Source organism: Thamnophis sirtalis, unplaced genomic scaffold (assembly GCF_051295495.1).
Source record: "Thamnophis sirtalis isolate CommonGarterSnake01/CBP01778 unplaced genomic scaffold, rThaSir2_p1.2 scaffold_12, whole genome shotgun sequence".
Lineage (NCBI taxonomy): Eukaryota > Metazoa > Chordata > Lepidosauria > Squamata > Natricidae > Thamnophis > Thamnophis sirtalis.
Genome location: NW_028261392.1, coordinates 35,431,205 through 35,454,151, shown reverse-complemented (window position 1 = coordinate 35,454,151; position 22,947 = coordinate 35,431,205). Strand labels below are relative to the sequence as shown.

General features: G+C 36.9%; 1 protein-coding gene across 4 annotated transcripts in view; it reads right to left on the bottom strand.

The window, feature by feature from the left end:
- Positions 1-22,947, bottom strand: part of MGAT4A (alpha-1,3-mannosyl-glycoprotein 4-beta-N-acetylglucosaminyltransferase A) — a 69,256-nt gene that overhangs the window by 13,952 nt on the left and 32,357 nt on the right. For all 4 annotated transcript variants that reach the window (XM_087726532.1, XM_087726533.1, XM_087726530.1 and 1 more), the window contains 9 exons: positions 22,023-22,190; positions 20,297-20,437; positions 16,901-17,034; positions 12,268-12,314; positions 11,494-11,607; positions 9,621-9,696; positions 4,781-4,895; positions 3,382-3,512; positions 52-159 (listed from right to left, as the gene is read on the bottom strand). In XM_087726532.1, the coding sequence (XP_087582658.1) occupies positions 52-159; positions 3,382-3,512; positions 4,781-4,895; positions 9,621-9,696; positions 11,494-11,607; positions 12,268-12,314; positions 16,901-17,034; positions 20,297-20,437; positions 22,023-22,190 (1,034 nt within the window). The remainder of the gene's footprint in view (positions 1-51; positions 160-3,381; positions 3,513-4,780; positions 4,896-9,620; positions 9,697-11,493; positions 11,608-12,267; positions 12,315-16,900; positions 17,035-20,296; positions 20,438-22,022; positions 22,191-22,947) is intronic.

The window sequence follows — 22,947 nt, the reverse complement described above, 5'->3', positions numbered from 1 at the left end:
CAAGTTTCCAAAAATTGGTATATGTATATATTGCTTTCTATCAGTACTTACTGTGAGTTTTTGAATCTTTCCTTCTAGGGAAGAGTGTAGACCCACATGCTGAAAAAGTGAAGGTCTGAACCGTATTCTGAGATTGGATTTCTGGCGATCACAATGTTTCTTTAACAAAACGGTGGAAATATTTTTAGCGTAAGACACATTATGATTATACATGGCTTAAAAACTGGCTGTCTGGGCCATTTATTGCATTCTTACCTTATTTTTATTTAGCATATTAAAATAACATATTCACACCACTACAAAAATTCAGTCATCAGAAGTTTAGTAAAGTCAGTTTATAGGAAGTAATGAATAGATAATCATTCATCTCTCACAGCTGCTAGAATTTCTAAATGCCAGTTCAGAGAAAAATACATTTTCCAACTGCAGCTTTTACTTCTGCAACCTGCAATGGCACTCTGATTTGAAATGCACTTAATTAAAATAAAAAATAAAAATGTCATGCCTAATAATATAATGTATCAGGCACCATTCTTATTGTCATGATTTGATCTGAAAACTATAATTGAACAAATCAATTCGTATTTCTGATTTTAGTATAAACTACTTTTGCCTATTATTGTCTTCTCCTTTCAATAATATTCTCATTTTGATATGAAATGTGGAAGCAGATTATATATATAGATATGATTTGCTTCCACATTTCATTTCTCTTTCATCATAGAAATAATTTATTTTCAAAGGCCATGAAATAAAATTCATTATAAGACATAGGTTCTAGCCAAGCAAGTAGGACAGCCAACATTTCCACATATGAACTTTTCAGCCATTCAAAAACCACTCCTGGTTTCCAAGGCCTCACCACACTGCCTATGTTTGACAGCTGAGCATATCTATTTTGGGTTGAAAAGCAATACCAAAAAAAAGGACAATGGCAAATTGTACTATGGCTAAGAAAAAATGGTATGAATTTAATGGAAGTCCCTAGCAGTTGAGTTCAACATAAGGGCAATTGTATGTATTCCTTATCTGTGCACACCCCCACAACTCTTTTGCTCTTTGCAGTGGAAAAGTTCTGTGGGATTTATAAGTAACCCTTTTCCCATTGAAGGGGACTTTTGCTTCACCTCTTCTTCCAGCTTCTGAGTCTGAATTGCTCCCAGGATCACTGAAAAACAATTCTGACTTCGTTTTTTTGCAGAAATAGAATTGGGAAGACTTCTGCTTCATGCCCCTAACCCTTTGCTTCTGCTGCTGACAGGATAGACCTTCAAGGGAAGCAGTGCACCCCTAAGGCAAGGAGAAAGCTGGGCAGAGAAGAGTTGTCTGTCCTTCCCTGCTCCTCACTTCAACAGCATCAGTAGCAGCTAACCACAGCTCCACATAAGGTCAATTTGATCTATCAGCCTTGTTCAAGACACAACAAGAGGAGCACTATGAGGAAGTGGTTTTCCAAACATGTCCTCCTGCACACAAGGTCGATTTGATCTATCAGCCTTGTTCAAGACACAACAAGAGGAGCACTATGAGGAAGTGGTTTTCCAAACATGTCCTCCTGTACATGAAAGAAAGATAAAATAAGAGTACTTTGTCCAAAGGGTAGGGAAGAGTCTACGCCATTTTTAAGAGAATCGCATGCAAAGCCTGGTTATTATTGCAACTTTAAGAATTGTGCCAATCTCTGAATAAGAACAAATGACTAGTTTTTCTGTTACATCAGGGATAGGGAAGGATGGCCCCTTTATGACTTGTAGACTTCAAGGAACTCTGGGAGTTGAAGTCCACAAGTCATAAAAGGACCATTGTTCCCTACTCCTGAGTTACATAGATCCTGCCCTAGGCAAAGTAACGTGCTCTACATGGGGCAGCCCTTGAAGAGCATTCGGAGACTTCAGCTTGTCCAGAATGCAGCCGTGCGAGTGATTGTGGGTGCACCTCGGTTCATACACGTAACACCTATCCTCCGTGAGCTGCACTGGCTGCCTATTGGTCTTCTGATACGCTTCAAGGCGCTAGTCGTCACTTATAAAGCCCTTCATGGTATTGGACCTGGGTACTTGAGAGACCGCCTGCTGCCAATTACCTCCAATAGACCGATTAGATCCCACAGATTAGGCCTTCTCCGAATTCCATCCACCGGTCAATGCTGGCTGGCGACCACCCGGAGGAGAGCCTTCTCTGTGGCTGCTCCGACCCTCTGGAATGAGCTCCCCATGGGGATTCGAACCCTCACCACTCTCCAGGCCTTCCGCAAAGCCCTTAAAACCTGGATGTTCCGACAGGCCTGTGGCTAAAGAGTTTTTGACCCCCCCCTCGAATGGTATGGTTGTTGTGTGCTTTTAAATTGTGTATTGTTTTGTTTGTCTTTTTATCCCTTATTTGTATCCCCTTCCCTGACTTGGATTGTGAGCCGCCCTGAGTCCCCTCCGGGGAAAAGGGCGGCATATAAGTGCAATAAATTCAATTCAATTCAATTCAATTCAAGTATTCTATTGATTAGGAATTCTCAACACAGGATAAACACTTCAACTGTTGCAACTTTCAATCCATAGGCGAGGAAACATGGTGGTAGGAAGGAGTCTACATTTGGAAAAAGGGAATGGAATACCTTCACACAAATGTATGTTTATCCCTAAGTAGATTCAGGTAGATTCCTCCCCTCTCCTCCCCCAGCAATCTGTTTGGCCTACTAGACGGCAGGCCAAATTTCAGGCAGGATATTCTCTGCTGTCCACCTGCAGAAGGCATGCCATCTGCTGGGGCGCAGTTGGAGAAGTTGAAATATTTTTAGAATATAATCCAGTCTTTATAGTACTTGGCCTCTGCAGTGTGTGTATAGTAGGGCTGTGCAAAGAGGTGTTTTGCAAAATATGCAAGTATGCTAGCATAAGTAAAGCATTCTCTCTTTGCCTTCACTCTTCTGCAAAGTTTGTTGTGATTGCTTCAAAACGTTCATAGCTGTGACTACAGATACTTGCACACAGAGCTGCCTTGTTTTTCTGGCAGTTTCAGAGAATTGCTGTCCACGTGTGCAACATGCACACAGCCAAAGTCAGTTTTTGAAATTGCCTTGCCAAATCTCCTATAAAATGTACTTCTTTAACATTTCAAGACGCTTATATTAGTTATATTAATCATGCTTTTCAAAATGCTCCATCCAAAAGCTTTGCACAGCTTCAAGTGATTTCTTTCTGGTAATGTCCCGACCATTAATCGTATCTTCTTAATCATTTCATAATACACTAAACATTGCTTAGCTACAAGAAACTGTAATTTAGAAAAGAGCTATAAAAACTATATCTAGGTTTCTTAACATATTTTCTTACAATCAAGTCATATAGGTAGACTTTTCAGAAACATTAAATTCTCAAACAAACTTACTGCATCTTTCTCCGGATTGCATGCTTTCACCCAAAGAATGTGATCCAAGAGCCAGTCAATTGGTTTCTCTTTATAAAACATAAGTATGAACTCTACAATGAGTGTAATATCTGGAGACTGAAACATTTTACCTGTAAATAATATATCAACAATAATTTAGCACTTAGTTATAAATGCAGTGTTCCATTAAAGAGAATGAATCCAAAACTCTGATGTTTAGAATCTGAACCAGCAAATTACTGCAAGTTGTTCTTTTTATATAATGTAGCACTATCAGATAAAATAAATTTGCACTTGAATAATTTAGGATAATAGGTTCAGTTAGATAAAAAGAAAGGCTGAAGACATGGAATTGCTACCTAGAAGAAGTCACTTTCAAACATAAAACTAAAACTAACATATATTAAATTTCATTTCTCTGTGCCTTCTCATTTATAAACAATTAATGCTTTAAACTATCCCTTTAGAGATAAAAATTCTTAAAAACTGGTGTCTATCATGTATATTTTCTTTTCATGCTACAATTTTCTTCCCGAAATAAACATTATTATGTTATATCTTTCATTCTAATTAAGGCATTCTCTCTCTGTGAAAAGGTTTTTGGGCAAAGGTGGTATTCCTCAATTAACAAGAACCGTTGCATTCATTTCAGCAGATGTCAAAGCAAAGGCATCAACAGCAATCACCTTTTTTGTCAAATGCCAGATGCAGCATCATAGCACTTTGACACAAATGCTGACAACACTCGCACAAAAGGGAAAGTTTGCATCACGTTGGTGCAACACTGCTTTTGTCATTACTCCTTTTCCCTCTCTACTAAATGGGAGATTAGTCATTTGTTTCCATTAGTCAATTTAAAGGAGGTTGTTAGTTGCACATAGTATACCAAATGCTAGAAATTATAATGCCATACAAGTGAAGACTTAGGGAAGTCATACTCTTTTTTTTTTTAAAGAAACCCAGTGTCTTCAAAAACTTGTATCAGACTAATATTAACATACAAGTAGAATCTCTCTTCAATTATGGATTCAGAAGCAAATATTGAACTTCTGGCCTTGACAGAGGCAGAAATAAGACATTAAGAAAGCTTTTAAAACATTGCTTTTTATTTGTCTTAATCTATAAATGAAGTTTAGATGACCGAAGTTCATTTAAGGCTTATACTTCAATTTTAAAATTTTTATTTAAGAACTGCAAACATATAACATTATTCTCTTTTCCACCACATGCGTTTTGTTACGTTAAATACTATATACACGTAAGCTAGTACGGGAAATTTTACAACTGTAAAGTTGTTTTTGTATGTGGAAGGGGGGTTGTTAAACTATTTTCCCAGATTTTACAGCACTTTTCTATCCTTCCCCTTTTTAAAAATTATGTAATGGATTTTTTTTCTTACCTATGAATCCCAGCTGAGAGAATTCTAGAATCATCCAGTCTTCTGATGACAACTGAAGTGCAAAATTTTTTATTGTGCTGAAATAATTCTGCTTGACAACGATGTCATCCTCAAGCTAAGGGAACCAAGCATAAGCAAGTAAGCAAGCAAGCAAAATAGAAGAAATGAAATGAGAAATAAAGTTGCATGGGGGCGGCACTAAACTAAACGGATTTCATATTCAAACATACATGTAAATTCAGCCATCATTGGGCCTTTTCCTATTGATGACTTGAAATGTTCTCTGCCCATCCCTGAATCAACAGAAACCTGTCCTGATAAGAAATTTGCTATCCGTATTGCTACTCCTTATTCTGTCTCTGTAGCTTCTGTTTCAAACCAGTGTAATCATTTGAATTTCTCCCAAGCATAAATTCTAATTTCTGTATATGAGGAATGGGGAACCCTGGGGAATTCAGTGAGTTGGTCCCCACATCTATTAGGGTTAAGAAATAATGCTTTAGACACTAAGAGATGTGTTTTAAAAATATTCAGGTATGTTAATGTGTGTGTGTGTGTGTGTGTGTGTGTGTGTGTATTCAGAGTCACAACCCCTGGTATGCCCAAACATGGGAGGAAGTTTACTGCTTCCATTATCTGTCTATCGGCTCGTCACAAGAGACCATCCAGACAGAAACCCAATATTTTTTTTATTTTTATTTTTTATTTATTTATTTATTTATTTATCAGCAAAATACACACACACACACACACACACACACACACACATACATATACAGACAAGAATTGCCCTTGGAGAGTATTATAATAAGGGGGAAATACATCTTTAACAGCAATTCTATTATGACTGTCTCCCTAATAGGCTGTGGGCGTGATGAAGGCAATATGTGACCCATCAGAGGAAAGAGCCTAAAGGTAATCCTTGACTTACAACAGTTTATTTAGTAACCATTTGAAGTTACAATGGTGGCTTGGTAGGCATGGCATGGCATGGCGGATGTGGCAGGGGAAGGATACTGTAAACTCTCCATTCCCACCTCACTCTAGGGGAAAGTTACTGCAAAATCCCCATTCCCTCCCGATTAGCTGGGACTCAGGAGGCAGAGAATAGATGGGGGCAGGGCCAGTCAGCGGTGGTATTTACTGGTTCTCTGAACTAATCAAAATTTCCACTACTGGTTCTTCACAACTGGTCAGAACCTGCTAAATACCACCTCTACTGCCCATCCCAAATCCATGATTCTGGGCAGTTAACGGCAATTAAAAACACCATATAACAAACACAACATACAACAATATTGGCAGTCCAACATTGGATTGCCATCTGTCAGAAATGGTGTAGGGTCTCTTGCTTGGGTGGGGGGTTGGGCTAGATGACCTACAAGGTCCCTTCCAACTCTGTTATTCTGATATATGCATAATTGTCAACCGGGGTAAACAACCAAAACACAAACAAACAAATCAACCCAACCACGTTGCAGGCTTTGCCACATATCTGGTTCCCCGGCTCATTGTTACAAAAGCCTTAGCAAGCCTTACATTAAAAAATAAATTGGCAGCCTTGTCATAATTTAGGCTGCAATGCCATAGAGATTTTGAAAGAAAATGAATCAAGTCCTGCTACACTAAATGAGACTTAATTTTAAGGAGGTACACAAAGGTTGATACTCTTAATCCATGTATTTAATCAGAAAGAAAAACAGAGCAGGATGTGCCAAGTATCTGTCTTGGCACCTCTACTGTAATAACACATCTGTGGTTATTACTCAGTCTTGGGGTGGCATCTTATAAGAAGGGTTGGCCTGTCTCTCTCTTCATGGTAAACAAATATATCTCCTTCCTTTCCAGGGCCCATTCTGAAACATTCTCAAAATCTGTTTTAGAAAGTTGAACAAAATTTGGGAAAAATGGAATGTGGGCTAGTTCAACAAGATAGGAGCCCAAATCATCCTTCTGAAGAGACTTCTGGTCACACAAGAAGGGATTTGTCACTGGCAGTCAATGATTTAAAAGATCATAATGTAATTTTAACTTCAAACTGTTATTACATCATTACTTCAAATTAGTATGCTTCCAAATTAAAGAGAGCAAGAAACCCTTATAGATCTTTAGAGTAGGCATCTCTAGCCATTTTGAAAAGTTTTTTTTGTTTTCACATTAAATATGCACCAATTTACTCCCTGCCCCACCTCCCCAATTATAAAAACAAAATACAGGAAAAAGAAAGAATTAAAAAAATGTTCTTAGTCTTTGGGAATACTGAATTGTGTGTGTGTGAGAGAGAGGGGGGAGGGAGAGAGGGAGGGAGAGAGAGAGAAAAGCGTTGAGAACATAATTAATCATTATCATTTAATATATTTCATAAAAGATGCCAGTTGTGCTGATAGAAGAAATATATCAAAAAACCTAATGACTGTTTATCTAATAAATGATAATTTTATTTTTTTATTAAATTTAAATTTTGTTTCTGAATTAATTTTGTGTCGATGCAGTTTCCCATACTTGAGAATCTGTTATCAGTCTAAGGATATTATGCTTTCATTTTTCAATATTTCAGAATGACCATTATTAACAATTAAAACTGATTTTTTTTAAAGTAGCACTTTTTAAAATGTAGAAAACATACCAATACCATTGCATGGTTCACTTTAAAAGATTGTTGCGATGCTTACCATTCCATCAAAAACCTTTAACCAAAAGTTTGGTTAACTGGGTATAGTAACAAAATAATAAATATAAGTTTATCTCCAGCACAATTTGGAAAAGATTGTGGTAGATTCATATAATTTTAATGCATTATGATGCTATTTAGGAATTTCTTCTATACAATTTCTTGATAACTTGATGAAATTGTTTTAAAAGAATTTTCACATAAGGCATTCCACTGCGATTCATGAAATTCAATGGCCAAATATTGTTTCAACAGCACAGCCTTTAAAGTTTTTAAAGGGGGTATCTCTAGCTAAAATATGGGGTTGGGAAGAGTTAAGGTTACCACAGGTTTTTAGCAAGTGGAACTGCAAGTTAATCAATATCAGCCTTTGTAATTAACTTCACAAAGAAACTATGACCAAGATAGACTTCTGTGTCTTAAACCCAAAAACATCTGTTCCGTACAGCAAAATATTTTCCAGTGATGGTCAGATAAATAGGTCAAACTCTCAGACAAATAAAATTTGTAATCTATCTCAAAATAAAAAAAACCAACCATGTGCATGTCACCCTCCAATTTTCTAAAAGCCAAAACAACAAGCTACTAATGGTAAAGGCAACACCCTGAATTATCCCTGGCAACAATTCTCACTTCACAGAAGATACTGAAGTATTGCCAAATACACACATGCAATTCCTCTCCAAAAATGCATCTATTGTTGGTTGCACCATTCTATTCTACAAAACTGTTTCTTCTATGTTACAGAATAAGGGCTGGATCACTTCATGTTCTATATACACAAAAGATTTAAAGATGGAATAACCAAAGACCATTTCCTTTGGGACTCTCCATGATCATTAGCCACAGTATGGTTTCCAGGGGCCCTGGAAGGCTTGTGCCTTTTGATATTTAGGCAGACATATAAATCTAAATTGTTGCCTATCATTTGTGTCCTTCTGTCTCTATTCTTTTGCCAACCTTTTGTCCCTTTCTGCCAATTTTTCAGTATTTGCTGAGGTTTAATAAAGATTATTCTTGTTAGCTGAACTGAGTGATGTGTGTACTTGCTCTCATCTCAATTAAAGAGATTGACTGGGAGTCTGATCGGTGAAAACTAAGCTGGAAATGATGCATAGAAATTTCTACATCCAAATACTCAACAACATGAACAACTTCTCTACCCAACCGTAAACATGATGTAGAATCCTATTCAGAAGCCAATCATTATTTAAAGATTTTTTAAAAAACTTCCTTCCTTCTTTTTAAAATGAGTCAGAACATAGGAAAGGAAAGTGCTGATTCCCAGAAAGTTGTTCTGTTCCACTCCTCAGATGTTTTTAAGCCTAGGTGAACTCAAGGGTATTCTGGACAAAAAAAAAGGAAAAAAACCTATGGAGAATCTTGCTTTCTCATTTATATACTAAATACTAAAAGCTGTGATGGAGTAGTCTTCCCTTTCTCCATGCAATTCTGTGCTTTACATACAGATTACACCCACTCCTCATTTAACAACCATGTTCCGTTCTAACAACTGGATCATTAAGCAAACGAGAGAGAAAGAGAGAAGCTATGAAGATAACTGACTAATACCATGTCAGCTTGTACAGCTACACCAGTGTCACTCTTACTCAGGTGTTCCACTCATGTACACTCGTGTACAAATTTTTGAATAAAAATGAGCACATTGGTCAAAAAACGAATATGTTTATTACCGTTGTATTTGCAAATGGTTTAGTAACCAAGGTTACTAAACAAGGGGTGTTTACATGGCTGGGCCAGCTTTACAGTTATGCAACACTTTGGATTCAAAACAAATCAGAGCATACAAAAAGAGGTGCTTGTTGCACTTCAGCTATACCAACCTGTGTCTTTTTCCAGGGAAAAATTAGTTTTGATTAATTACTAATTAATTAAATGCTTTGAGGCTAAAAATCTAAACATATGTAACTCTTTTTCCTATGGCCTTATTACACATGGATCACACACACACACACACACACACACACACACACACACAAATAATAATGTATTATAAATAATTGGTATTATGATAAATAAATATTAGGTCTAAAGGGCCATCTGATAAATAGTTGTGCTATGGAATACTACTATCCAATGTTCACTATTACACATTTTAAAAATATTTTGAATATTCATTTTTACATTCAAAATATAAAAACAATTTACCTGAATATAGTATACACCTTTTTTCTGTGCATACATCATAAGAAAACAGTAATCCAGATTTTGCTTTGTCCTCCATCTAAAATTAAATATTTAATGTTATTGGCTTTGCATGTGAGCAGGCAGACAAAACATAAGCTTGAAAACCTTATGCTTGAAACATAAACATGCCTTTTAATTATTATTTTAATAATGAATGAACACAAGAAATCTCTCTGTCTCCCTCCCACACCCCCATTGATTCCCAAATATCACCACCCGCCACTTCACTGGAACTTCTGAAGAGGCCCATCACAGGAAGTCTATCAGTGGGCAAAAGCTCCTTTTGAATGTCCTTTCCTAATGTAGTTTCCTACATTCTTTTGTTCTTGAAAATCTGCTCTGATGCATTGCGGGACTCTCCACACAATTCTTCTGTGACAAGTTGTTCCCTACCAATGGTACGGGTGTATCGGAGCCTGCCCGGAGCACTGAGTACCATTCTGGTACGGTGCTCTGGAGGGCCCACCCGCCCGCCCATGTTCCTTACTGTGTTTTAAAGCTGTTGGTGCTTCCGTGCATGAGCAGCTGGAGCATCATGGAGGCTTGCGGAAGCGTTGTTTCCAGCTACAACACATGCGCACACCGCACGAATGTGCATGTGCGCATGCATGTGGGTGACACCGGGACCATTCCAATCATACCGGTTGGAACGGAATATGGAACCCACCACTGTTCCCTATCCTCCTTTTTCTAGCATAGGAGTCTGTTGGTTTTCAGTTTCCTTTGTCAGTGGAAGGGCAAGTTTGGATGATGTCATTCAAAAATCTTGCAGCTTCTGTTCAAGGTTTTCCTGTGTCATATTTACTTTGGGTTTGATGCGTATCTAATATCACGAAAAAATACTCCCATGTCCTAACTGGGAGCACCTTGTCCCAAGTACTAGCAGACATTACCAAAGAAACATGTACTTCTAGTGCTAGGATTGCAGAAATAATAGCCATTGTAGAATGTTTTTCTAGCCATTATTTAAACCAAACTATATTTCCACTTTATCTGCTTTGTCACCAAATACCACAGTAGCAGTTCAAAAAAGTTCCGAATCCGATGACAAACACAGTCCCAAGCTAACATTTGCAAATCAAAAGAAGGCTACAACAGCAAAACTGACATTATCATGCGAAAGCTAAAAGTTAAGATTTAGATTGGAAAAACCTTTTCCCCAAGACTCATGTCTGAAGTATGTTTAAAAATGAATATTCCTGAAGAATACTGTAATAGTAAGAATAATGTAAGCTGTCTTTCCTCAACTGCTGTATATGGACAGTTTCACATTCTATAACCAACATGGCCAATGGCCGAGGACTGTGAAAACTATAGTTCCTGCATATCTAAATTAGGAAAGACTACTGGATACAAAACATGCAGCCCAGTGGTGGATTCTGGATTCTGTTCCAATCGGTACGGTTGGAATGGCCCCAGCATCACCCACATGGCCCCACGTGGACACGCACAGCACGCCACACACGTGCGGTGTGTCGTACCTGCCTGTGATGCTTCTGCAAGCCTCTGAAACGCTCCAGCTCCTTGGCGGAGCATTGCGCATGTGTGTATGCATAAGCACCAAAGTTTAAAGCACAGGTAAGGAGTGCGGGCAGACGGGCAGGCCCTCCGGAGCACCGTACCAGAACGGTACCCAGTGCTCTGGGCAGGATCCGGTATGCCCGTACCGGGGTGTACTCCCTGCAACCCACCATTGATGCAGCCTGATTCTGAGCCTAGTTTATCCTGTATTCTCAAATGCAATATCTAAGTTAACAGTATCCTAGACTATCTTTGTTAAGCTCTACTGTGATGACCAAAGTAGTTTCACACGTGCAAGAAAAAAACTCCTTACCTGACTCTTTCTTTTGAATCTCCAAATGTCTCTTTTAGATTTTTCATGTCAGGATAGTAAAACGCAGGAGGAGCTATTATTTCCACTAAACCAGAACGAATTTCTGTAGAAAATCTGGGGTCAGAAAAGTCAGCATTGTTATTTTATATTCAAGGAAACTGTACTTCAGATATCTGTGATCAATTTGGACTTGGGTTCAATTTTTTATTCAGCTGTGAAACAAAATGTAGGGTAGTGAGGAAGTTAATAAATTTGAAGCCCACTGTTGATTTCAACCTACATGTAAAACTATAGTTTTGTCACCTTGGGCCACACTAGACTGAAAAGGCTTGTATGTTCACCAAGCCTTTGATAGTTTCTGAGCTTGAAAATTCTACATAAAGTCAATGCAACATATTGTCTCAAACCACTTAGAATTATCAATGGAATAGTTTACAAAGGTAAATATGTATTTTACAGAACCAACCAATATTAATTTCTTAAGCACCTAGACGGTCTTTTTTATATTTTACCACTACCATAAAAAACTTTAATGTAGTATATGCAATGTTTATTTCATGTGGATGTATCCATTTCAGGATGTTATATTGTAATACTATGCTGTTTTAGAAAGAAAATTATCTCAATGTTCAATGTAGCTATTTAATTGTAATGTATTTTGAATTGATGTAATGCATTGCAAAAATGTATTTAGAAATGTCTAAATACTTTTGGATTCTAAGCTGTGTACTACAAAATGGATAATCCAAAATGTTCGTATAAATAAAAACTTACTCTTTTTCAAGGTTTGCCACAACACCGTTTACATAGTCAAGTTCTGTCTAGAAAAGAAAAAAGAAAAGAAAACATCTTTTTAGATAGTATGGATAATTGGTTTGACAACTGCATAGTTTGTACACCCATTTTTGCTCTTCAATAGGCTAACATGACATTAATGTCCCAAATATATTCATTCATTAACAAATGCCATACAAAAGGATTGTTTTCTTGTCACAGATAATAGTCAGCGGAACATTCAGTTCAATTCAACAGTAGCATGCTGAATTTAGCATGTTTACTTTTAATTAAGCAATTCCAGTGTTAGAGCCATGAGGTCAAACAGCACCTGAATGGTAATATAATACCTATGCTTTGCCTCCATTGTAAACGACACAATTATTTAAACAGTTTTTGTTGGCAAAATCTAAAGCAGGATAGTTGGAAAAAGATTTTTTCCTCTGATCCATGTTTGATTGAGAAAAGCAGCAGTTTAAATATAGGTATTCACAAATAAATACACAATAGGGACATATATTTTGGGCACTGTACCCGAACCTGAACAAAGAAAAGCATTGAAAAAAGAGCAGGATCTCTCCACATGTACAATCTCTGCTCCTTCAAGTTCTGAATTGTCCTTCCCTATGATATCTGCTTTCTTTGATTATGAGATGGGTTCTCTCTGGCTCTGTTCTGCAACTGGAGCAAACTGGAGTGGGGAATGGGAACTGCAATGGTGGAATGATCTGTGTTGTTATTGCCCAATTGTGCCTCCCAACTTTTACACACAAGCAAAGCATCCACTGCATTCTAACTATGTTAAGAATCAAGGTGGCCCAATTAAAATCCTTCTAGTTAGCTTTGTAACTTCTCTAAAAAATCAGCACAGCATGATTTCTATGATTTCTTACATAAATAGCATATTATTGCCTCTCCAATTCCAGTGTCTGGGTTCAGGATAACTATTCCTTTCTATACAATCATGTACACCCCAGAAGTTATACACTGCAATCAGGAATCATGGCTGGAACCTCTATGAAAAATACCATTTCTCAATCTTGGCAACTTTATGATGCATGAACTTCAACTCCCAGAATTCCACAGATGGCAAAGTTGTCTGTGGAATTCTGAGAGTTGAAGTCCATGTATCTTTAAGTAGCTGTATTAATAGTAATAATGCCATTAACGTATCTTTTCAGCATCTCAGCTAGCTTAGATTTTAAAAAGAAATAGAAGATAGCTCTCCCTTCTCACAAGATCGGTTTAAATGAATGAAGCATATACTGAAAATATAAATAGGGGAACTGATGTTTGTTGAATTCTAGTTCATGCCTTTTATGAAAACCCTACAGACAAATGGTTATCCAATATCTTCTTTAAAACTTCCAGTGTTGGAGCATTCACAACTTCTGGAGGCAAGTTGTTCCACTGATTAATTGTTCTAACTGTCAGGAAATTTCTCCTTAGTTCTAGCTTGCTTCTTCCCTTGATTAGTTTTCACCCATTGCTTCTTGTCCTGCCCTCAGGTGCTTTGAAGAATAGCTTGATTCCGTCTTCTTTGTGGCAGCCCAAGATATTGGAACACTGCTATCATGTCATTTTTTTCATTAAACTAGACATACCCAGTTCCTGCAACGGTTCTTCATATGTATTAGCCTCCAGTCCCCTAATCATCTTTGCTGCTCTTCTCTATACTCTAGTCTCCACATCTTTTTTACATTGTGGCGACCAAAACTGGATACAGTATTCCAAGTATAGCCTTACCAAAGCACTATAAAGTGGTATTAACATTTCATGTGATCTTAATTCTATCCCTCTGTTTATGCAGCCTAGAACTGTGTTGGCTTTTTTGGCAGCTGCTGCACATTGCTAGCCCATATTTAAGTAGTTGTCCACTAGGACTCCAAGATCCCTCTTACAGTTACTACTATTGAGCGAGGTATCACATATATTGTTCCTGGCATTTTGCTTTTCTTGCCTAAATGTAGAACCTTGCTCTTTTTCACCATCGATTTTTTTATATTAGATAGCACCCAATGTTCAAGTCTGTCAAGAACCTTCTGTATCTTAAGCCTATCTTCCGGAGTGTTGGCTATTCTTGCTAGCTTGGTGTCACCTGCAAATTTGATGAATTCCCCATCTATCCCTTCATACGGTTTCCTGCCTAAACAGGGTGTTGGATTAGAAGTCCTCCAAGGACTCTTCCAACTCTGTCATTCTGTTTTCTGTGTTTCTTTTCTATTGCATGGAGTGGCGCAATGAAGATTTGTACTCTATGATGAAAACTGGAAATGGATGATAAAGGATACCTTTTCAGAACCATCTTTTGAATCTCAGGGCAATTTCAGGGAGAACTATTTTACAATTGTATATCCTACTTGTTCTCAATGTTACATGGGCAGCAGACGTAAAAATGGTAGAAAAATCAACTTTGGATTGATTTGAAAGAGTTCAGAGACACAAAAATAATGAAAAATTATGTCAGGTGGATTTGATCCTATAAAAGGTTTATCCTATAAACCTTTTAACTACTCCATATACAAAAACTGGCTTAATTAAAAGAGAGTTTTGAAAAGCAATAATCCAATGTATTTGGTTTAAGGCAATGTTTCTCAAACTTAATGACTTCTGAAGTCCATATTTCTTAAAGTATGGACTTGAATTCTCAGCATTCCCCAGCCTGTGTTGAGAAACACTGTTCTAAACCATTCATACAGCAAATGTCTTAATACACAACTCATTTAATATAATTTTAGTTTCTTGGATCAGCCAGAAAAGTTCAAAACCTCTAGCAACAGCTCCACAAATTTCCATAAAAGGCATGAACTAAATCCAGAAAAAAGCAGACAGAGATGAATTTTCCTGCCCCTTCTCTCCCAGCCAAAACCCAAACCCCATCAAAATGTTGTTTCAGAAACACAAAGGACAAAGGGAAAAACACTTTAGAAGTAGACACAGGATTGCTGGCCTCTTAATCTTACACATGTAGAACTCTAACCTTTTTAATATGTAGTTCAAAAGCAGACTGCACAAGCTACATAATTCCTGAATTCAGTGCTGCTCCAGGCTCAATGCCATAATAGCTTCCAATGTTAAATGAACAAAAATTATTATAACAGCCCAGCCTTGTTTCTGCTGAACTGACTGCCTTTAGCAAACAAACTTTTCCCTTAACAGTAAAACATTCAACAGGACTCATTTTGTGCAATTCAAGTCCTTTCACAAAGAAGCACATGTATATTTTAATGAAATTTGCTTTAGCAATTTCCCTTATGACAGTTATGACTCTCTACCTTGCCAATTCATTCCACACCAAAAAGCAATACATTCGTGCAGTTTGTTTAGAATTCACCTGGTGGCCATTAAAAGACTTACTGTATACTTCAACAACAGAATCAGATGTGAGATTGTTTTTAATTTTTGAATGAATTCCAACAAATCTTATGCCTCAAAGAGCTGCACCTAATGAAGATTTGATACTAATGGCCCATTATCTCAATTCTTTCAAGCACATTTCCTCTGCAATATGCAGCTGCAACGAAAACATTAGTTTTGTTTGGACACCATGCAAAAAGAGACAGTTCTTAGGATATGATCGGGTACTCTTATCTGTGAAACAAGGCCCTTTGAAGTGGATTACTTTACTTTCTCTAGTCTAAACTGATGAGTGTTTAGTATCATGCTACCAATGATTCGATTGTATCCATTGTATATAAAATGGAAATGAGGTTTTTCTATCTGGTTCAGATAATCCAAAATTTATAGGTAAAATCTTAATCTGTCTTCTATCAAGACCCCTACGCAACTCCACATTACATCTAAGAGATAAACCTTAGAACAGAGTTGAAAAAATATCTTTTAATTTTGAATTTTTAAAAAAAAGTTTAATATTTACAGGAAGCCATAAAGTAAAGCTTTGAGGTGAGGTATCACCAATATGCTGATGATACACAGCTTTACATCTCCACTTGGTGCTATGATGCCTATGAGATTCTCTCTCAGTGTCTGGAAGTAATGGGAATCTGGATGGGACTTAATAGGCTTCAGATACACAGGCAATGCCAAGTGGCTTTGTGTTTTTGGAACTTTTGGTTTGGGGAACCTTTCATCTTTGTTTCTTGGTGGGTAGCACAGTGCAGAGAGACCTCATGCACAATCTGGAGGTCCTCCTGGATTCACAGCTTCTGGTCAAAGAGGTGGGATATCTATGTTAAGTAGACACTGGTAGTTACTTTTAAAGTTTTTCATGGCTTAAGTCTGGATTACTTATGGGACCATCCCTCACCAATTGTTTCTACCTATCCCTCCAAGTCTGGCAGGGGTGGTCAGCTGGTAGAGCCCAGGAAGAGCTCCATTTGTGTTGTGGCAATCATCCGGTGGACACATTCCACCTAAGATTAGGTTACACCCTGACCTTGCTGGCCTTTAACAGGTCCCTAAAAATGGGTCTTGTACTGGGACGTGGGACCTCCGAAGTGTGATAGAGCCCATCTCTTGGTTTTGTTGACAGTTGTTTTATGATACCCATCTGCTACAGTATGCGTTTAATTTTAATTATGTGTTTTGTTTTTTATCTTTCATTGTAAGCCTCTGAGCGTAATGTATGAGAAATAGACAGCTATATAAGTTAAATAAACAATATTTGAATTACCTCTCCTATGAATACAATCATAACACAATCCAATTTTTCTTCAGGTGACAGCTTATCAATCAGCGAGTGAAGAGTTTCAGTAAGGTAAGATTTTACTTTTCTCTTGACAGTTGGAATACCCATTACTATAGAAACTAAAAAACAAATAGATAAATCAGTTTCCTAGAACAAAAAAGAAATGCCTTTTTTTCTGTTTTTGAATATACTTTTGATTGCCTTTTAGGTTATTCTGCATTGTTTTCTGTACTCTTAATATGTAGCCCCAAGCATTTCCAATAAGTATTCTGAAAACAGGTTGCATAAAAGAGCACTTTAAAATGATACTTTCATGAAGAAGAAGCAGTTAATACCTCAATGCTTTAGTCTCTCCTTGGCCAGAGAAAATAATATTCTTCAGGAGCTTGAAGCTGGAATTTTATTGCTAGGTCCTCAAATTTTGAATCTGAGCATCCCAAAAAAGCATTTTGGAGAGCTACAATCTTTGCAGGCATCTTCTTTGCTACTTCTACAATGCCCCATCTGACTTCCTCAGAAATTTAAATTAGAAAAACAATTAAAACAGGTGGCATGGCAAAAAATATAGTCAGAAGAACATGAGGTAACAGTGAGGCGCATCCTTCATGTTTATGTGACAGCATGAAGCTTCCTCATAAATTTACAGTTTTTTTGAAGCTAGTCTCGTCCTCCATGACAACTATTTTGTAAGTGTACTTAGTGTTCTCATAATATTTCAAATATGTGCAATGCCCTGCAAAGGTGGAGACAGTGGTGCAGATGCCTGTTTTGAGTTGTAAACCTTTATACATATGTGGCCCAGAACTCCATCAAAAATTCTCACTGTTTTGTCAATTTTAATGTGGTAAAAGGAGGGAAAAATTAAATTACACCAAGATCAGTGTCTCAATGTTCATTTTCTGTATCTCCTTCAAGACCAAGTGCAATTCTGACACTAGAAAAGGTTGGTCACTTCTATTTTACGCAATCCATTATCAGTTAAACAATTAAAAATCATTAGTATCACAATCTCATTTATTCTTCACATCATCTAATTAAAAGTTATCCTTCCACCCACAATTCATAATTCAAGGAGAGCAGCATGCTTTGAAACAACAGTTAGAGACAGATTGTCAGGAAGAAAATCTATCAATTTGGTCCCTATCAGTCAATAATGATTTGATGGCAGATAATCAAGCTTTCACACTTATTGGTGCATGCTGAAATTTGTAATGATTGGCCAGCTTAGTACCAATGCTACATGTGAAATTCTTTGCAGGGTAAATGTAGAAAATTATACAGAATGTGTAAGATATTAGGCAGAAGTTGGTGGCCTGAAATTACCAAGGATGTTGATTTTTCTTTCTATGGTTTTCTTCCTAGAAAGTGCATTTAAATGTTTAAATGCAAGCCCTAATCTAAAATCTATAAAATATAAGATTCCATAAAATAAAACTATATTTTAATATAAAACATTTAGATCCAAATTTCACTGGATGCAACAATGATTTTTGTAATGCCCAGTCTACTAAAGAAAGATTTTAAAATTAACCTTCTATCCAGCAAGCACATGAGAAACATAGATATCCTTAGCCTATCTTTAAAGCAGTCTGCATGCCTACACATAGATTGCTATAAATCTTAATGTGTCACCTAGTGTTTTTCATGCCTAATATGCATTAGAACAAAGAAAACTTGTTGCCTCAAAAGAGTGTAAAGCCTGCAAAATGCAAATTCTCGTTAAACTAATTGCTGTATAAAAATAAGGCATCCAAAATTAGATAAGAAAAACAGCACATCCAGTGTACAAAATTGATAGTTATAAGCATAACAACCCAATATCATACTGACAAAATAAGGTTGTGCAGAATGGGCACAACTCACAACTTCCCTTTCTGAAACAATACCACCTAGGACCTAGGAAGTGGGCCTTTTCTATTCCTGCCCCTGCCCTTTGGAATGAGTTCCCCCTGATGTTCAAATTGCCACACCTGTGAACACCTGGCTTTTTATCTATGTATGGGCCAAGGCAGTGGTGGGATTCAGCCAATTTGCACCCATTCGGAAAACCAGTTGTTAACTTTCTAAGCAGTTCAGAGAACCGGTTGTTGGAAGAAATCTCATTTTGGTTTTTTTCCCATTTTACAGGGTTAATCCTGCAAAGAAGGCAGGCAGGAAGGAAACATTCTGGTGTTGTTTCTAACCTAATCTTTATTGCCCTGCTTACAGAAGCTGCCTCTCCGGTTAACCCTTATTACATTGTAACACCAAGGCAAAGCACCCATTGAATGGTCATGCCCACCCAGTCACATGACCACAAAGCCACACCTACCCAGCTGGTCATTGGGGCAGAGAACTGGTTGTTAAATTATCTGAATCCCACCACTGGGCCAAGGTGGGTGATTAAGCTTATCTGTGATGCTTGTATATGTTTTCATGGCCATATCAATTGTGTGTTGATTATATTTTTGGTTTTTGGGGGTATGGGGGTTTTTGGTTGATTTTTGTGTTTATTTCTACTGTTGATGATGTTTTCACAACACCCAGAATCCTGATTTGTTGGGAGGTATGGCCTTATAAATCTTTTCAATACTGGTAGTCTTAATTAGTGACTATCATTGGGACAAGCAATGGTTAAACAAACTTGTTACTAAGCTAAATTGCAACTATGTTTATGATCTTATTTCAGCCAGGTCACTAAAGAAGGACTACATGTAAATATATAAACATTATACATGGGGAAATTCTGCCTTGCAAACTTCTAAAATTCTAATCAAGCAGCCATAATTTTTCTCAGGCACATTATTTGTTTAGTATTATACATTCTGTACAGAAAATATACATTTACTATGATGTGTAAAGTCTATTGTAATGTGCATGTTTTTCTACAATATGTTCAATGGCTATTCTAATTACTGTAGTCATTTGTACACATTATTTAAGCAAAGACAAATCAATAACTGAAGAAGACGAACAGAGTAAATATGACATTTTATTAAAGCTATTGACTTGAAATAGTTATGAAAAGTCAAAAGTACAAACTAATCCAATTCTTTATTTTACTTTTCAAGTTTTATAGAAGCTGCACAGCATCTATATTGGCTAAATTATGATCTCAAAATTTCAGTTATTTTTTTTAATTAAGGTAAATACATGCTGTTTCAAATCCATTGTTTTTCTTATAACTTAGCATCAAAACAGTAGGATTTGTATAAAAGAATAAGCAAGAAAGTTGAAAACAAACTTTTAAAAAATTCAGTTTGAAATCTAAGAGATAATACAACAAAGAAAATAAAAATTCATTTTCTGCTTCTTAGAAGTCATATTGACTCTAGCTACAACAGTTTTAAGTATATGTTTAAGCACCTCGACCTATCACTCGTATCGATTTTGCTAGTTTACCTCCTGTTCGTCCGAGGCCAACATGTACAGAGGGTCGAAGGCTTCCTTCATTTTTCAACAAATGAGGCAAGTGGTAATATATATTTGGCACTTGAAGAGATCGTCTGCTTGTCAATTCATTTAACAACTTTAATGTTTCATCTGAAAGCAAACACAAGGGTTACATTTGCATAAGAGTCATGGGTATATTCACTTCTGACATTTTGAAAAAGTTGCATCTTTTCCTCGATTCTGGTAATACCAACAAGGCCCAGAAAAATATGCACTTGAGTTAGGGAGGTTGCAACAAGATCTTCATATGCTCTTCAAACCACTTTAATGTCAATGAATATTCAAGTGAATATCTTTCTGGGGCTATCTAAATATTTATTCAAGTGAATATCTTTCTGGGACTATGCATCCAGGCAAGCCCAGGAAAAGGGGCATTTTTTAAAAGAAGCAGCTTACAGGTGACAGCAAGCACACCACTTCCTTTTCAGAACACGTTTTCCTTTTAACATCCAATTAACCAAAACAGTGCATCGTAGGGCAACAATTTTTAATCGAAGTACTTCAAATTCTCTAACTCAAAGAATTCATAGAACAGGACCTCTTATTCCCATGTAATTGAAATTTCAAATATTTTCGCACACCTGGGTTTCTATTTTGCCAAATTATGCTACTAGAGTGCCCCTGTGGTCAGCCACTATCACCAGATTTTGATTTCTGACACTCCCTGCCAGCTTCCCACAAGCAAAGTCAATAGGGAAGCTGGCAGGAAGCTGGAAGTTGCTCTCACACTGTTTTTTTTTTCTGTCCGTTCTCCACCCCAAATCGTTCTATTTATCTCCTTAGTAAACACTGACAAATGAGTATAATCTCTTAATAAAATTTACACTATGACTTAATGCAATGGACCAAATATAAGATATAGACTAGAGCACCAAATAATAATAATAATAACAACAACAACAACAACAATTAGATAGTCCAATGGTGCAAAAGAAATGGAAGCAACCTCTCATACATCATATTATTCAACCACTTTAAGAACAGAAGCAACATTTCCATTTAAGGTGGCAGATGTTTGGAATTCATCTGTCAAATCTGTCAAAGCAGCCAGATTTTTTAAAGTTTGCCCTTTGAGGGATTCTATTGTCTTCCTTCTCTGCTTCTATTCCATCTCCTGGCTCCTAGGCTGCAAAACCATATCAACCAAACAAGCCAACCACTGGATAGTTGCAAGGGTTAGAGTTTTTTATATCACTTTGCTATCATAGACTGGTCTCTGGGTTTCTGCCTCTCAAGATTTTTTGGTTGGAAAGGGAAAAACAAATGGCTGAGACCTGAGTTAAGCCTATAAGCAATACTATCTTCTTTAAATATATCTCTGTTGCTCTGATCATCAAATAAATAAATCACATATCTCCCTTGTTTCCATATAGATGGAGAAGAAAGCAAAGAGCACAGTAAAAAGCAGGCATATATGTGTGTATGACTGGGAGAAGAGTTTGAATAGGTTTAATGAATACATGCCTAACATTAATCTTTACTAAATCTCATGACAGAATCAACACTCTCAAAAGAAAGGCAATAGTAATAAAGAGAAGTAATAAATAAAATTAATATTTCTGATTCAATTGAATACGAAAGCAAGAAGAAATAACATAAAAGTGGTTTTGTATTGGAAAGGAGAGACCTAGTGAGAATAGCAAGCTCAATAATCTGCAAATTCATCAATTTGTACCTGAAACGCTGCTCAATGCATCCTTACTTCCATTTGTTTCTGCTACTGCCTGTCTGAATTGCTCCAAGATGGTATTTAATTCAGAAGAACGTTGCAGGGTTCTGTGCTCAGCTATGCGAAGGCGTTCCTTCAAAGCATGAAACTCTCTTTGATAAGCAATGAGTTTTTCTAGGAATAGAAAAGTTCAAGTGACTTTCTGTCAAAAATAAAATAACATTTCCCAACACAGATCAAAGTCCAACTTTGGCTGTTTCTGCACAATTGATTGCCATTCATTGTTACAGAATGAACTGTCATAATGCTTATTCTACAGAGGTTTTTTTTAATTGAATTCCATTAATAAAAAGAAATGTCACAAGGTTCTAAAACGTAATATAAAATTTTGAAACAAGTTTGACGCTTGAGTCTAAATCTATATATATAAAAGTGAAATGCCATTCATGCATCATCACTAAATCTCCAAAACCATAAAACCTACAAACTTCAAATTTGCCATCTTGGCTTCTAGGTGCTCATTAAGAAATGATTTTTCAAAATAACCATCAAAGCATTAGTATTTCCTATATTATTATTAACACGCTCTCATGCTAAAGAGTTCTACTCCCAACCTGAAAAGAAATTTGTTCCAAATCCAAAACACAAGCAGAGGAAAAGAGATTCATTTTCAGTTTTACTTTCACTGCAGGAAGCAGCTTTACTACAGGACAATTGAGCTAAGCCACACCCAGGCTCCTTCCTGTCTCCTTGCTCACACAGCAAATACTGTTTGAGTTTCCAAACACCCCTCAACTCTCTCACACACTGATGGGACACTAGCCAGATGAATACCAATGGATGCTGGTAGGCAAAGACAGATTTTCCCCCCCTTATTTTCTTCCTCAGTTCAGACAAATCTGTTGCTTCTACTGTAAAAGGGAAAAGAGGC